Raw genomic sequence first — 16,566 nt, 5'->3', positions numbered from 1 at the left:
AAAAACAAGCTTTTTTAAATGCTATTTGAACACAACAAACAAGCTTTATTAGACTGTTGTCAGATTTCATTGGTGTTTTTAAAAACGAAATTTAATCGTAAGCTTAGAGAACAGTTTTGGAGAATTTGGTGTTTCCCCAAAAGATAGGAGCTACATTTGGATGCCCGAGAGACGTTTCAAAGATGGCCGCCGAGTGAAATGACTTGTCTTACAGTGAAAAATAGAAGTAAAATTAAAGCAAAAACACATTTTAGCAAAAAAAAAAGAGAGAGTGGCCTAGAGGTTTCAAGACTTAATGATTTAAAAATGCAAAAAGCTTTGTAAATACCTACACAAGTTCTAACCTTTAACGCTGTATGAAATATGTTAAAAGTTTTATCTCAGAGAACTGTGCAATTACAACAAATCAGGACTTTTTTTCAGAGGTGAAAAATTAGTATGGAACTATAAGAAATATGAGAACTCAAAAAGACATTTTTCAAGATTCTCCTAAAAAATCTAAAAATTCAAACAGCAAATTGCATTGGACAATAACATGACTATTCCAAATAAAATGTGTTTATCTTTTTTTATTGTTCATATTAGGAGAAACAGTTACGTCAGATGAATGAGTGTTGATCTATACAGCAAAGTCATCTTAAAGAGTAGTTAATAATAAGTATTAGGAGTGACAGAAGTAACATTAATAATAATATCGAGAACCGTGTTATTTTCCAAAGACATATATGGATACAGCGAGGATTATACATGGAGGATCAGCCAATCACCTGGCTGCTTACTGGACACAGATGGCATCATGTAGGTCAGTGATTGGATGGTTTAGCAATATGTTAACATCCCATACTCTGATCTCTAATGTTGCCTTTAATACATTTTTTAAAAATCATATTTCAGCTGGACCAGAAAGACAATCCTTCCCTTTTTGAATGAACACGTCATCTCTATATATATACACACACGCAGAGTAACTCTCAATGGATAATGATGATGATGATAGTAATAATTGCATAAAAAAGAACAGTTAATATAATAATAACTGGTATTAAAGGTTTTAAAAAAACACTACTAAATAGTACCTGGTAACCAAATCGTTGTCTGCACAATATTTTTCCCCCTCCCTTCCTTTCTGAAAAACAAAAAACAAAAACTCTTTGTAAGGAAGGTCAAGAAAATATAAAATGACTAAACTCTTCAGGGTTTTTTTAAAAAAAAAAGAAAAAGAAAGAAAATATGACAACTTTATAGATGTTTTCACACATTCATCTCCTTCTTAACATGTTCTCTTACATGCTCTTTCAAACAACCCTTCACACACTCAAACACATACAAACATACATACACAAGGACAATAGAAAAATACATATGATAAATGGCTAAAATGTAATGACGAAAACAGAAATAATGAATAAAAAAAGTTCATTTAAGTGCCATCTCCCATAAACCATTAGCTTGTTTTATCCTTCTCCCCTTTAGTGCAGTCTTAGCCACCTCTTTCCAACAGGTAGTGACAAACCAGTTACGCATTTACTTGAAATGTCAATCAGCAGGCCTGCAAAGCAGTGTCATAAAAGGCATTAACACTTCATAAGCGCTTACAAAGTCATACGGATTTGGAACATCATTTGGAACAGTAAATTACTTTTAATGTTTGGGTGAACTATTACTATTGACCTGTTTAAATGCTACAGGTATGAATTTGTAACATCGCTGGTTTTCACAGCTTGATAAAAGCATGTGGTAGTCTTTTTTAACTGCTACTTAAAGTCGTCATGAAACGGAAGTTGCGATAGACGACTTCTCTATTATGATGTATATCATAGTGTTTTTATTCATACTCGCACAATCCCTGAAGCAAAATTACTTTTTGTTTTGTGTGTTCATCTAGGTTGTGATGAAGAAATGTGCTATGTAGAGAAAAAAATCAGATCATGGACAAATTTTATCATAAAATAAAAAAATTGCTCAATTATCCCTTTTCCACTAACATAGTGCTTTATTCTTTGAAATGGAATCATTTGAAAACATATGTGCGATTTGATGTACTATCAATTTTATTTATATAGACTATTATGTCAAAGCCAGCTCTTCACTGAGCGCTTACACAGATACACACGGGAGCGTCTGAAAGCAGGTGTCTATCAGCGGATATATTAGGGATATTAGATGCCTGCTTTCAAACGCTCCCGTGTGTATCTGTGTAAGCGCTCGGTGAAGAGCGTAAAAGAGAAGCGCTGATGATTGTAGCCAATCACAGACATATCTGTTGAGCACGTGAACACAATGGCCAATCAGAGGGGTTTAAGAATTCAAAATGCTAGGGGGAAATGCAGTTATCGTCACATTTTTAAAAAATTCCGCACCGACTTGGTACCGAAGTTGGTACTTTTGACAACACTAGCTGGCAGTGGCATAAAGATGCTGAATCAAATTACTTGGATGTTAAAATATGTTCTCAAAATTAGGTGTAAGACCATATTTTGTTTATAGGCAGGTTATGTAGTCAGTTACGTCAATGTTTGGCTCTCAAATTATTGGAAACTCTTATGGCGCTTTTCCACTGCATGGGACGCCTCCATACGGAATGGTACGGCTCTCTTAATTAGTACCACCTGCTTGCAAACAGACTATTTTGAGGAGACAGCTGATTGCCATTAATTTGCCGCTTTGATTGCACTCGCAAAGCGCGAATACGCTGCAGGCTCACTCCTTCTCTAATCCAAGGTAAATCATCAACACTATCATCTCTTACATGTGTTATATTGAAGTAAACACATTATAATCAGCGAAAACGCATGCGCAGGTTACTTTACTTTCTGAACAAGTGCGCACCTGAGTCTGTGTTGCTTTTATATTCACGCGAACCGCGGCACAGTTCGAGTGTAACCTCCTTCAGGTAGTCTTGGGTTCTGTACCCCGGTGCGCACCCAGGTTCGCATGACAGCTTTCACAGTAGTGACTTTTCATCCGAACCGTGCCCCGTTTCAAACTAAACTGCCAGTGTGAAAGCCCCTTAAATGTGACGTGTAAACACTGCAGATCACTGATTGGTCAGAGAGAATCGTCACTACCAGTGTCATTGGATTTTAAACACGAGACACCAAACCCACTAGCAGTAACAGCCAGTATCATTTGTTCGCAAATGAATGGGATTTTTACTTCCAGAAGCCGACTGTTGCACTTTATAGTGGCAAAAGGGGTTGAGTATTGTATACATTAAAATAACTGCTAACTGAAAATAGTCATCATTACAGCTTAAGGCCTTTTTTGTGACACTGCAAAGCAAGTCTAAAGAAAGACAACTCAAAGAGTTAATTTGCTCCTCCTTCATCTCTCCTTTTCTCCTCCATCTGCCATCCTCCCCTCCCTTCGTCCTGACAGTCTGTATTTGGAAATCCTCCTCTGTCCCAAGGCAGTGTTTTTATTTCCTTCCCAACTCATGGTCCATTTCTCCTCACCCCACCTCCACGCTCTCATTCTCCTCGAGTTCTTCTACGAGTTCATGTGCTCCACTTGGATGGCAGAGGTGGAGACGGTGAGGCAGAGGTCTTTGTGGGCCGTCAGGTCGGCCACGCTGACCGGCTTGTACTGGATCTCTCCAGCCGACACGGTCTTGTACTGATGCAGGTCGAAAGGGCAGGGTATTCCCTCTGTAACAGAGTAACTGGTTGGTGGGGTGGGATTGGGCTGGTTCTGCGCTTGCACCACTGTTCCTGCCCTGGCTGCAGCAGCCCCGGCGCCCCTGCCTCGCCCGCGACCCCTGCCGCTTCCTCCGCCCGAGGGCTGAGCCGGGTTCTGGCCCTGTTGGGCTTGCTGGGCAGCCACTGCGGCCGCTACCGTCAGAGGGTCTGGGTTGTGTTTTCGCATGTGTTTCATCAGGTACGTCTCCTAGAAAAGTAACAAAAATAGAAAAATGAGTCAACATCATATCTACAACTTCTAACATTTCTGACAAACTCCTATCTGTAAGTGTAGGAGATTAAAACTGAAGAATGACAAGATAGCCGATAAATGATTCAGGTATTGTGGGTGGGATCTTACGGATGTGTATGCGCGGTTGCAGAGGCCACAGGAGTAGAGTTTGGCGTGTTTCACCGTATGTGTAGACAAGTGAACCTCCAAACTGGTCGCATCTGTGTAACCGCGGTTACAATTGTGACATTTGTATGGCTTGTCCTTGTTGTGCTGTCTTCGATGAGACTGGGTAAGAAAGAAAAAACAGTCTGAATTAATAAACAACACTTAAAAAAGTGTATTTATGAGAAAATGATTTATGTCAGTTTAGTGTCAGGTAGGGATGGGAATCACAAGGAGCGCAATGCAAATGTAATGCATTTACTGCCCTCTGTTGCCAAAGTAGGAGAATTTCTAACTACACTATGGTTCAAAAGTTTGGGGTCAATAAGTTTGTTTTTCTTTGAAAGAAATGAATTCTTTTAATGAGCAAAAGATACATTAAATTGATCAAAAGTGACAGTAAAGACTTTTATTATCAAAGTCATTTAATGTTACAAAAGATTTCTATTTCAAATAAAAGCTATGAACTTTCTATTCATTAAAAAATACTGAAAACATGTATCATAGTTTCCACAAAATATTTTCAGCATTGATAATAATCAGAAATCTTTGTTGAGCACCAAATCAGCATATTAGAATGACTTATGATGGATCATGTGACACTGAAGACTGGAGTAATGATGCTGAAAATTCAGCTTTGCCAACACACTAAACTGATTCAAGTGACAAAATAGTTGATTTATGTTTCAGTAAATGAGTCAGATCATGCAGCAACCACTCAATACTGATTCATAAGGGTTTTTGATTCACAAAAATAAACAGAAGAGTGAATAATTTTGGAATTGAATTTGCATATGCAAGTCGACTTGCACAGCATGCGTACAGCCATCTGCCAGAAGCTAGTTATTATAGTTAATAATTTTTAAATATGGACATTTTTCTTACAAAAAACCATCGCTTCGCCTCAGAAGGCCTTTATTAACACCCTAGAGCCATTTGGATTATTTTTATAATAGATGGATGCATTTTTTGGGGCTTCAAAATCTCAACCCCCATTTACTACCATTATAAAGCTTGGAAGAGGCTTTAAGTATAGCGTTCAGTCAACAGTGGAACCAAAGCTTATGAAAAATCACTTTGTACAGTATTTTAATACAAACAAACTTGGTTCACAACCACAAACAAGTTTCTTAAACCACAGGGATCAGGTAACTTATGCAGAAAGCTGAAATGTGTGAAATCATCTATAAATCAGCTGAAGATGGTTACCTGGAGGTTTGATAGTTGGGTGAAAGCTTTCTCACAGCCGGGATGAACACACTTGTACGGCCGATCACCAGTGTGAATCCTTCAAAACGAAACAGAAGCATTTAATTAGAAGTCTAGAATATAAATTTCAAGATCACATGAAAACATTTGGCAGTGTATAAAATGCCACAGAAGTTTCCAGGAAGTCTACATAATCCTCACAACTACAGCATGACAGATGACAGACAACAGAGGAGGAAGGAAAGAGGAAAAGGATGCAAGCTGTATATCATCCAGAACTGATTCTGTCTCTCCCTGTCTGTTACCTGTTATGCTGCTGTAAGTGACTGAGCTGCCTGAAGGTTTTCTGGCAGTAGGAGCAGGTGTAGGGTTTGGCCCCGCTGTGGATGCGGATGTGCTGGGACAGGTAGCTGGAGTTGGCAAACGATTTGGAGCAGTGAGGACACTTGTGCGGTTTGCCCTCTGTGTGGTTTCTAACAAGGGATGAAGGGAAGGGGATGAAAAGAGAGAAAAAAACAGAGAGAGATTCACCAATAAATCAATAAATGACCCCTATGTGGATCAAATCATGATTGTATCATAAAATGTGCTGTAGGTTTCATGCTTTTAGCAATGTGACGGAGCACTTTGTGGTGTCTGGGTTATGAAACGCAGCACACAAAAACACAAGGCACTTCATCTTATCCTCTCTCTCTCTCATTCTCTCTCTCACCAGCATCCTTTTCCCCTCCCTAACTATAGGTTTATATGAAACCATCCCAGAGCCTTTAAACCACAGCAGAATGAAGCAGATGAAACAGATTTGATGGAGATAAAGTGAGATGTAATTAAATTAAATGAATAGTTTACCCAAAAATTTAAATTATCCCATGATTTACTAACCCTCAAGCCATCCTAGGTGTATATGACTTTCTTCTTTCAGACAAACACAATCAGAGTTATATTATAAAATTTCCTGGCTCTTCCAAGCTTTGTATTGGTAGTGAATGGCACTCTTGATTTTGAAGTCGAAAAAAGTGCATCCGTCCATCATAAAAGTAATCCATACGACTCCAGTGGGTTAATAAAGGCCTTCTGAAGGGTAGTGATGGTGTTTGTAAGAAAAATATCCATATTTAATCTTTATAAACTAAAATATCTAGCTTCTGGCAGACGACCTACACAAACTGACTTACGGCGAGAGAGTGAACTCTGACGCAACGCATGACGTATTGACGAATGCAGAAGTGCAGAGGATAGAGCAAAACAAAACACAGGTCACGAATTAGAAGTCTAAAATGAGAAATAAAGAGAAATGTAAGAGGATATCGATTTAAGATGAAGAGGAGCTTGAGTTTGTTGCACAGCTCTATTTGTTTGAACTGCGAGAGGCGTCTAAACTTACGCTACTCCTACATCCTACATCATGTGTTGTGTCTGACTTCACTCTTTTGCTGTAACTCAACTTGCATAGGCCGTTGTACCGGAAGCTAGTTTTTTAGTTTATAAAGTTTTAAATATGGATATTTTTCTTACAAAAACCAATGACTTTGCTTCAGAATGCCTTTATTAACCCAACCGTATGGATGCACTTTTTTGGACTTCAAAATCTCACGCCCCATTCACTACCATTATAAAGCTTGAAAGAGCCAGAATATTTTTTAATATGTATGTGTTTGTCTAAAAGAAGATAGTCATATACACCTAGGATGGCTTGAGGGTGAGTAAATCATGGGATAATTGTCATTCTTGGGTGAACTCTCCCTTTAAAGACTCATTCTTGTCCAAGTTAGCATAAAAATGACATGGTAATGAGAGGAAAAGGACATGACACAAGCCAAATAATGTAGAGAAGAATCAGGTAATACAGAAGCAAACAAAGACAAAATGACATGCTTTTAAGCCTTCAGGCCAGCTAAGTGTATTTACTGTCAAATATGGCTCCCATTAGTTTTTACAAACTGAGTGTTAAGTCAAAAAGTGTCTTAAGTCAAAGATTATTAGGGCTGCCCCCAGTAGTCAACTAAACATTAGTCGATGAGAGGAGGCTTGGTTGATTAAATTTGATTTAGTCTGTCACAGGAAAAAAAACTCCACAGGAATTGGTGTAGTCATGCAGTGACAGATCGTAAACACGGCTGGTAATATGTCGGGCAGAATATCCAAAGTGAGGGAACATTTCAAGATGTTAAAGAATGACACAAAAAGGTGATGTGCGACCTCAAACATGACTTATCATTTAAAACGTAATGTTAGCCATTTCACATGGCTGCTCGCTCTGATGTTAACATTAACCTAGATAAATGTACACCAGTATTAGGTGCATTTCTACTCGGAGTGTGGAAGCTAAATTAGTGCCGTGCTTACTGCACAACATGTTTAACTTCCACATCCTCGCCATCGGAGTGCATCTTCTCAAAAGCCGGCTTCATTAGCTATGTTTCCATCCAAAGTTGCGAACTTAACTTACGTGCAAAATCAGAATATCGCATAAAACATTTGCATAACATGTACCATTTTCATCCCATGTGTTCAAGAGAACAAAATTGTCACTTTCGGATAAATTGGCACAAAACATCTGTAATAAAAATAGAAGTTACTTCAATCAGGGAAGCCAGTGTGGCTCTTTTTTCCTCAATCATAAATGACTTGTGTCTCAGAGCGCACAGACGAAACGCAAAAAGTGCTGTCATGTAATCTAGCTTTCAGATGCTGGTGTTTGGCAACGCAATTGTGTGAGACGCTTCTGGGAGGAAATTAAACCAAATCATTCTGATGACAGACAGGCTCAGGTGTTTCAGAATAACTAAAACAACAATTGAGATGTCGTGCAAGGAAACTGACTAACTGGTTAGTCTAGTTATCCAATCACAGCCTCTGCTGAGGCAAAGTATTTAAAATATTAAAAAAAACTTTGCGAAAGTACATAATTAAGAATACAATGTCAACATAAATGGCAACAGGACACTGACAAACCTAAAGGGTACCAAATGAAGATATTTAAAACAAAAGAAAGTTAGTCATTGTGGTGTGAAATAAGGCAAGCAGATGAATGATGAGATTAGCAAAAAAGACCTGCTTCTGTCTTCAGAGAATATACTGTCCTGTTTAAAATGGATAGCGTATCACTAGAAGTGTGTGCAAGCTCAAATGTCAGAGCATCAGGGTAGGAAAGGGCAGGGAGGTATAAAGAGAATGAGAGAATGTAAAAAGTGAAAGATAAACATGCTCATCCTAATCAAAAGCACAACTAGGCCAATTAAACAATACCCTGTGGCAAGATGCGTCTCCATCCTATAGCAGGTATAGTAGTACATCCCTTTAGCAAGTTACACACACACACACATACCGTGTATGCTGCTGTAGGTGGCTGAGCTGTCTGAAGGTTTTCTGGCAGTAGGAGCAGGTGTAGGGTTTGGCGCCACTGTGGATGCGGATGTGCTGCGCCAGATAGCTGGAGTTGGCGAAGGATTTAGAGCAGTGAGGACACTTGTGCGGCTTCGCCTCCGTGTGGGACTTGGCATGAATCTGCATGTCTGATTTGCTGAAGAACGTCACCGCACACATCCGGCACCTACAGAGAAAAATCAGCAGTGCATTTGCATTAGAAATCCTCACAAAATCATCATTTTACAAACACTAAAATAGCCTGTGATGGAAATGTTTTATTTAATGGCCTCAGAGGGGGTCAAAAGGGTATTTCAACATGGAATGTGCAGACTAAGGATGCTCAGATCAAAGACCATGTACATCTGCATACATCATATGATCAAAGAATCTAGACTTACCCAAAAAATGCTTAACATGATTGGCTTAGATCATTAAAACCAATCACCAGATCAGTATAACCAATCACAGTGAAGAAGATTTGAGTGACATTGATTTTTAGGCTATAATACTTGGAGTTAGTATTAACGATCCTGTGTTGGACAAGTGTACACCTGAGAAGGACAGTGAGAGTGTACAGGTGCTCATGTGTGGTTTGAGGTAGTGATAGTAGCATCTTGACGGGACACCATCATCATACTTCAGGAGGGGAATTACCTTGAAGTGTTGGATTGTATTGTATGTATTCGGGAAGGGAATTACCCTGAAATACTGTAGTGTTATATTGTATTATATTGGGGATGAGAATTACCCCGAGGTACTGCAGTATTGTATTGACAACTGGAGGTTGTCCGAATTGTCCATGGTGAAGCCAGATTAGTTTTGTATTTAGTAGGATGCATACGTATTGAGAATTTCCACGACAACACTTTCGAGACAGAAGTTTTTTTACTAAAAATAATGATTAAGTGACAAAAATGTATCACAATATATTTCATAATTTTTTTTTGCATTACATTTATCATCTTCATAGATGCTTTCTTACTGAAAATAATGCAATTTTTTGCAGAAAATGTCATGCAATTAAACTTATTAGATGAAAGTTCAAATAAAAGCACTAATAGACTGTTGCAGTGCACTGTAAAAAAAAATTCTGAAAAAAATGAAAAATTAACAGTATTTTACTGTAAAATTAAGATTTATTAGTTTTTCACCGTATAAAGTAAAGAAACTTGCTGTTAAACAATTAACAGGTTTTACAGTAGCATTTTACAGTTTTTTACTGTTAAAATTACAATTTTTTTTAAAAGTCTGCTAAATACACACTAAGATCAATCACGTCAGATAAAAGAGTATTAAATTAAAGCCACAAAATAATTTGCTTTCAATTTGTTGGCTATATTTTTCAATAATTCCTGGTTTAAATTAAGATATTAATTTAATTAATATTAATAGGTACCTGTAGGACTTGTTTCCATCTTTTCCTTGATGATCATCCTCATCGTTGGAGAGGTCATACGGGTCACTTGTGTTGTGCTGTAAGAGAAAAAAATGCAGTGAGCAGCTTAAAGGTGCAGTATGTAATATTGACAGCTAGTGGTTGAACTGGGTACTGCAGTCCAAATCCAAAATATTGGAGAGAGTTGTTCCTCCACCCCTCCTCCTCAGACTCAACACTCATGCTGGTTGCCAGATTAAGGACAGGCAACAGAAATGAGCGCAGTTGACAATGGAAAGAGATAAACTGATAAACACTGTAAGTTTGATCAGCTAATGTATCTGCGCTTTTATTATGCCTCAGTTCATAGAGCTTTTAGATGGATGCCAAAGCCTTTTAGGTCGGGTAGAATCTGCGATCTCTGACCCAGTTCATTTGCTGGCTTCCATGGCTGCAATATGCTGTGTTTTCCACCAAATAGAAACCCAGGGTCTCAAAATACTATTGGGTAAATTGGCAGTGGGTGGGATCACACAGACCAAAACAAAAACAGACATTTCGACACAGAACGCACATTTCAAAGTAGAATAACTGGCTGTAGCGTTGTTTTTTGGTGAAACAAATATGTGAACTTAGCATGTTTCCTAAATATCTGCAAAGATATGGTATTTTTATGCTTTACATACAACACCTTAAAGTAAATTTTTACTTATTTATCAGTCAACACCTTTAGTAGGTACTTTTTTATATGAAGGTAAAATTATGACACCTCAGCAACATCTCACCTGTCCCCCAGCGGCCAGGTGCGCAAGAATCAGCGCATCACTTCCTGTGGCGAGTGCGTGGGCTGAAACAGGACCTGCCCTTTGCATCATGGACTTCTTCTTTCTCCCCCGCTTTGCGGGAACTGGCATGACTACAGCAGGTGGGATACTGCCATCCTCTTTCTTGTCTGTTCATGTCAGGAGGGCAAAAAACAAAAGAGTAATATACTACTGATTATAAAATATAATGTGCATAATTTCTTCCTGCAACTGCATTCAGAAGATAAAGGCAATGAGGAGTTTTAAACTTATGACAGAAGCTGCACTTTTCAATGAAATGTCTGAAATTTCATGACCTACAAACTGACATTAAGGCAATTATTTAGTAAGCCTTTCAGATAAATTTCATAAAACTGGCCTAAATGTGTGCTAAAATCTTGAAAACTGGCCTAAATGTGGGCTAAAATGCAGTGTTGTAATGCCCCAATATTTAAAAGTCTACCTTGGTAAAACATTGTGGTTTCCCAAACTAATGATCTTATTATGCCTGTGTACAAAGATTTCTGACTTTTAAAGCTAAATGACTGTATTACATGACATAATTTTGCTAATCCATGTATTAAAACCACTAAAGGAACACAAGGGGTAACTAAACTGTCATTTCATTGCAATAACTGCTTTAGTGATGTGAGTGTCATTGACTGCAGGTTTCTGGTAGAGATGTACATGTGCTATTATACTTACAGTGGCTGTGGAGATAGAGGGAAGGGGGCCGGACAGCCTCTGATAGGAAAAAGCAAAACATACTCAACATATAGAGCTCGCTGTCCCTCCCTCTCTCCATCCATCATCCATCCCTTCTCACTACCTCCCACAGTCACTCTCACTTTCACTTCCTACTGCTTCTTTGGCTCTGAGAATGGCTGCATAAGCAAGCATATGTGCGTGTGTCTGCTGTTTTAGACAGTGAAAGTGAAATTAAAAAAAATATAGGGCATCTGCAGGTATCAGCACTTCCAATTTAATACTTTTTAATACAATTTTTAAGACCTTTCCAAAAAAATGTAAGACCTGCACATCACTTCCATCGACTTCTATGCAAACACACAAAATCACCTCACTCAACAGAGATATACGAGATAGCGACTTTATTCAACATTACCTAGTGATGGGCGATTTCAAAACACTGCTTCATGAAGCTTCGAAGCTTTACGAATCTTTTGTTTCGAATGAGTGGTTCGGAGCGCTTATCAAACTTATCAAAGTCACGCCCCCCCAGTGGTGAACCATTGAAATTTCAAAACACTTATGACATAACGAAGCCTCGTTTACTGAAATCACATGACTTTGGCAGTTTGATACACACTCCGAACCACTGATTCGAAACAAAAGATTTGTAAATCTTCATGAAGCAGTGTTTTGAAATCGCCCATGACTAGATATTGTTGAATAAAGTTATTTTGTTTTTGTTTTTTTACACACAAAGTATTCTCGTCGCTTCATAACATTAAGGTTGAACCACTGTAGTCACATGAACTGTTTTAAATACATCTTTAGTAGCTTTCTGGGCATTGAAAGTGTTAATTATCTTGCTGTCAATGCAGGCCTCACTGAGCCATCGGATTTTATCAAAAATATCTTAATTTGTGTTCCGAAATTGAACGAAGGTTCTACAGCAGGGAACTACAACACAATGTATAGTGTTATAAATGTATATTAAGTTAATTTAAAGAAAAAAATATTTTACATTTTTTGTGTGTGTGTGTTTATTTTTTGTTAATGTTTATTGGGCTGCTGTCACTTTAAGACCGAATGCACGGATCAAATATAATGACTGACACGCATTTGATTTTCTCCCTACTGTTTACGTTCACTTAAGACATAACCGAATGTGTTTATGTTAATACTCATCAAGTCAGGCATTTTGACACACAAGTGTTTGGCTTTCTTTTCGCATGCTTCGCATGCTTATTTTCAGTTGCTTTCTGAAATCTTAAAACTGCTTCAATGCGTTGCGCCAGGGCTGCTTAAAGTTATTGACACGTTAGAGCGATAAAGAAATGAAAGTGAATGAAAATAAAAGGCAAAATGTGCTTGATGAGTAGCTGAATACTTAATATTAAGAAATGCCTACATAACTGTTACTATTTACTGCACAAAAAACAAGACCTATGCATTTTGCTTAATAACAGGAACATTGATCACAACAGGTGATTTGAAGTCCATTAGTAATTTTCCTTAAAATGCTGGAAAATCTGAAATTATTATAAAGCTTCTTCTTCTTTTTTTTTTTTTTGGCTGTAGGGACATATTTTTATTCAAAAGGATGCATTAATTTGATTAAAAATGACAGTAAATACATTTATAATATTACAAAAGATTTCTATTTCAGTGAAAATTTAGCTTTGACATCACAGGAATAAATTACATTTTAAAATATATTCAAACTGTTAATTTAAAATGTAATATTTCACAATATTACAGTTTTTACTGTATTTTGATCAAATAAATAAGAGACTAATATGTAAATATACATAAACATATGTGTGTGTGCATAAATGTACAAAAAAATGTTATGTTACAATGAATAAATACAAATTTAATGTTACTTATAAGTTCTATACATTATAACATTCTTATTTCTAATACTCTACTTTTTGTTTACCTGTGTTTGTTGGGTGCAGAGCGGACACTATCATGGTCGTTGTTGGCGGACCAGAAACAAAAGACTGAGAAGATGCAGGAGGAGTGACCAGTGTGCCCTGAGGAGTCGTGATCACTAACCCCGCTGAGAGACAGAAGGGAAATACATGATTTTGACCAAATTTGAAGACCTCATTAACATTTGATTTTTGTAACTTTCAGTTAATATCTCTTAACTTTGAACACCCACCTGCCGTCATGATGCCAGTAGATGGTACGGGCACCACTGTGATGTTCTGGGACGTGTGAGGTGGGTGCAGGTGTGCTCCCACGGTAGTCATTTGCGCCCCTGCTGTCCCGCCCCCTCCTCCTCCACCACCACCCTCTTGCTTCGGCACCCTCCCGATGGTTCCCGTGTCCATGGCGACCGAGCCTGGCACCGTCAGCACTGCCGTAGGGTAGTGCGCCGCGGACGAGTGCGGAAAAGAAGCGCCCTTGTCCGGCCCCAGCTGTTCTTTCATCTTGTTCAGAAACATGGCGTTCTCAATCTAAAATCGCAGGGGGGAATGAATGGGGAAAAAAACAAGGAAAAAAGGGAAGAAGGAAAGAGAAAAGGAGGATGGATTGAGAGATAAACGCAGATGAAGGATGAAGGGGAAAAAGGAGAGAGCAGCGAGGGAAGGGTTACTTTTTCTCAAAGCTTGTGCTGGGTTTCCAGTGTGTAACTTTCACATGGATCAGTGCGAGGCTGGTGTTAGCCATCCCAGACTGGTATGCTTGTTTTGTTTTTTTTGATTTACTAAATTGTGCTCAATAAGCATGGTGTGTCTTTTAAAGACACAACGGTGTACTGTACAAGAGAGTCCAATAATAAGGTGTCTACCTGTCCTTGCACTGTTGGTACGGGAGACCAAAAGTATGATGAGTTGAAATGGGAATCTTCCATTATTTCTGCAATTGAAAAGCAACATAACTTGTAAAACACCCACTCTGCCTTTGGCAACAGTTGTGAAATGACACCTCGCCCTTATGTTTCTCGTGTGGCCTGAAGATTTTTTTCACTCACTTGAATAAGACGTATTCATTGTGGCACCCAAGTGCCTTGCATAACATTTATTTTCTTAATTTCTTTGAAACATTTGTTTCATGCATTTTTATCCTCTTGACTTTATTTATCTGTAGGCAAAGGACAAAGAAGCATCTGGTGGATGACAAAGTGCTTGGCAAAGAGGCGTGTTTTTGGTTTAGGAATCACGATACATGCATAAGCCAAAACGTAACTGACATGAAAAAAATAAAAATACATGCATGCACTCAGCTTGCATATTACCTCCCTACAGGAAAAAACAACTTGAACCAGGTAACCAGCCTAAGATGTTTTTTGGTCTCAGTCTAGCCAAGCTGGTGCTCAGCTGGTTTAAAGTCGGCATGAAATGGAATTTGTGCTAGTCTTTTCTTCCCTATTGTAATGTATATCCGAGGGAAACGGCTTCTCAAACAAGAAAAAATGTAGGACGGGACTTGATTTAATAAATGGAGAAATTATTGGATATTTGTGGTTTGCTATTGCTTTGATGTCATGTGAGTGACAGGTTGTCCAGTCCCCACACCAAAAAACATATCATCAGAGAAGAGGGCTGTGTCTGAAATTGCACAATTAACTGAATTTCTAATCGTGATTACAATTACGGATGCCAAATTTGCGTAATCGCTGAAAGGCGCTAATGTTGTCTAAAGTACCGACTTCGATACCAAGTCGATACTGAAACTTTAAAAATGTGACGCTTTGAGCGCTGCTGAGCGGATTCGTAAACACCTCTGATTGGCCTTTGTGTTCACGTGTTCATCAGATATGTCTGTGTTTGACTACAATGATCAACACACGGGAGCGTTTGAAAGCACACGGAAGTGTTTGAATTTGAAAACATTTTGAAAGCGGGAGCGTTTGAAAGCAGGCATCCTTTCAAACGCTCCCGTGTGTATCTGTGTAAGCGTTCAGTAAAGAGTGTCATTGATGTGTATTTACAGCATGTTTTTGAAGCGTTGATCATTGAAGCCAATCACAGACATATCTGATGAGCGTGTGAACACAATGGCCAATCAGAGGCGTTTATGAATCCACTCAACAGTGCTCAAAGTGTCACATTTTTCAAATTTCAGTATCGACTTGGTATCGAAGTCGGCACTAAAAGGCACAATTACAAAATAAATTAATAAATAAAAATGTCCACTTACATTACTCTGCGTGCTTAAGATGTTTTTTTTCTTTCAACAGGTTATCTTAAGGTTTTTTTTCCCATTGTTTTAATTGTTTTTGTCATAATCGTGCAGCCCTACTCTCTTGAGTAGGTACTTATTTTGAATAAGTAATTACTTTGTGACGCTAAAAAAGTATGTTCTATATAGCATAAATGTGTGTTGCATGAATGTAATCCTGACGTACTATCGCCATGTTGTCATTATCATATGACCTACCCGCGTCAGTTACGTCACTTAACTGCCATTCACAAATCCTCTCCTGTGGGCTCATGGGATAGTAAAGTGTCCATCATATGCACACTTCAAAATCTCGTAGGTCATCTGGATACTTTTTGCCTACTCTTTTAGGTGTTCTGTGAATTTGGACATACTTCTTTTGTCACATACTGTTTTTCACCTACTATATACACTACCGGTCAAAAGTTTGGAAACATTACTATTTTTTATGTTTTTGAACTAAGTCTCTTATACTCATTAAGGCTGCACTTATTTCATAATAAATACAGAAAAAACAATAATATTGTGAAATATTATTGCAATTTAAAATTATGGTTTTTTATTTTATTATATTTTAAAATATAATTTATTTCTGTGATGCAAAGCTGAATTTTCAGCATCATTACTCCAGTCTTCAGTGTCACATGATCCTTCAGCAATCATTCTAATATGCTGATTTGATACTCAGTTATTATCAATGCTGAAAACAGTTGTGTTGCTTAATATTTTTTAGAACCTGTGATACTTTTTTCAGGATTCATTGATGAATAAAAGGTTAAAAAGAACAGCATTTATTCAAAATATAAATCTTTTCTAACAACATAAATCTTCACTATCACTTTTTATCATTTTAACACATCCGTGCTGAATATAAGT

At 37.9% G+C, this 16,566-nt stretch overlaps 1 protein-coding gene across 3 annotated transcripts; it reads right to left on the bottom strand.

Annotated features, from left to right (window-relative positions):
- Positions 1-554: 554 nt before the first annotated feature.
- Positions 555-14,657, bottom strand: znf384a (zinc finger protein 384 a). 3 transcript variants are annotated; one of them, XM_051873010.1, is made up of 12 exons: positions 14,501-14,657; positions 14,318-14,385; positions 13,685-13,982; positions 13,457-13,579; positions 11,536-11,574; positions 10,813-10,979; positions 10,049-10,125; positions 8,612-8,836; positions 5,589-5,756; positions 5,284-5,362; positions 4,039-4,197; positions 555-3,885 (listed from the first exon to the last, which is right to left on the bottom strand). In XM_051873010.1, exons 1-12 carry the CDS (start codon positions 14,517-14,519, stop codon positions 3,490-3,492), a joined length of 1,818 nt encoding a protein of 605 aa, XP_051728970.1. In that variant the 5' UTR covers positions 14,520-14,657; the 3' UTR covers positions 555-3,489. The 3 variants fall into 3 exon arrangements, with proteins under 3 accessions (XP_051728970.1, XP_051728972.1, XP_051728971.1); XM_051873012.1 differs by lacking the exon at positions 5,589-5,756; XM_051873011.1 differs by lacking the exon at positions 11,536-11,574.
- Between the last annotated feature and the right edge of the window lie 1,909 nt (positions 14,658-16,566).

The sequence above is a fragment of the Ctenopharyngodon idella genome, chromosome 19, assembly GCF_019924925.1.
Source record: "Ctenopharyngodon idella isolate HZGC_01 chromosome 19, HZGC01, whole genome shotgun sequence".
Lineage (NCBI taxonomy): Eukaryota > Metazoa > Chordata > Actinopteri > Cypriniformes > Xenocyprididae > Ctenopharyngodon > Ctenopharyngodon idella.
The sequence above is the reverse complement of the archived record's forward strand: the minus strand, read 5'-3'. Positions and strand labels throughout refer to the sequence as shown.

Coding starts and splice junctions, on each gene's coding strand:
- znf384a (XM_051873010.1), bottom strand. Junction 10,980..11,535: donor CCTCTATCTCCACAGCCACT/GTAAGTATAATA, acceptor TGACATGAACAG/ACAAGAAAGAGGATGGCAGT. Junction 4,198..5,283: donor CCCAACTATCAAACCTCCAG/GTAACCATCTTC, acceptor TTTCTTACCCAG/TCTCATCGAAGACAGCACAA.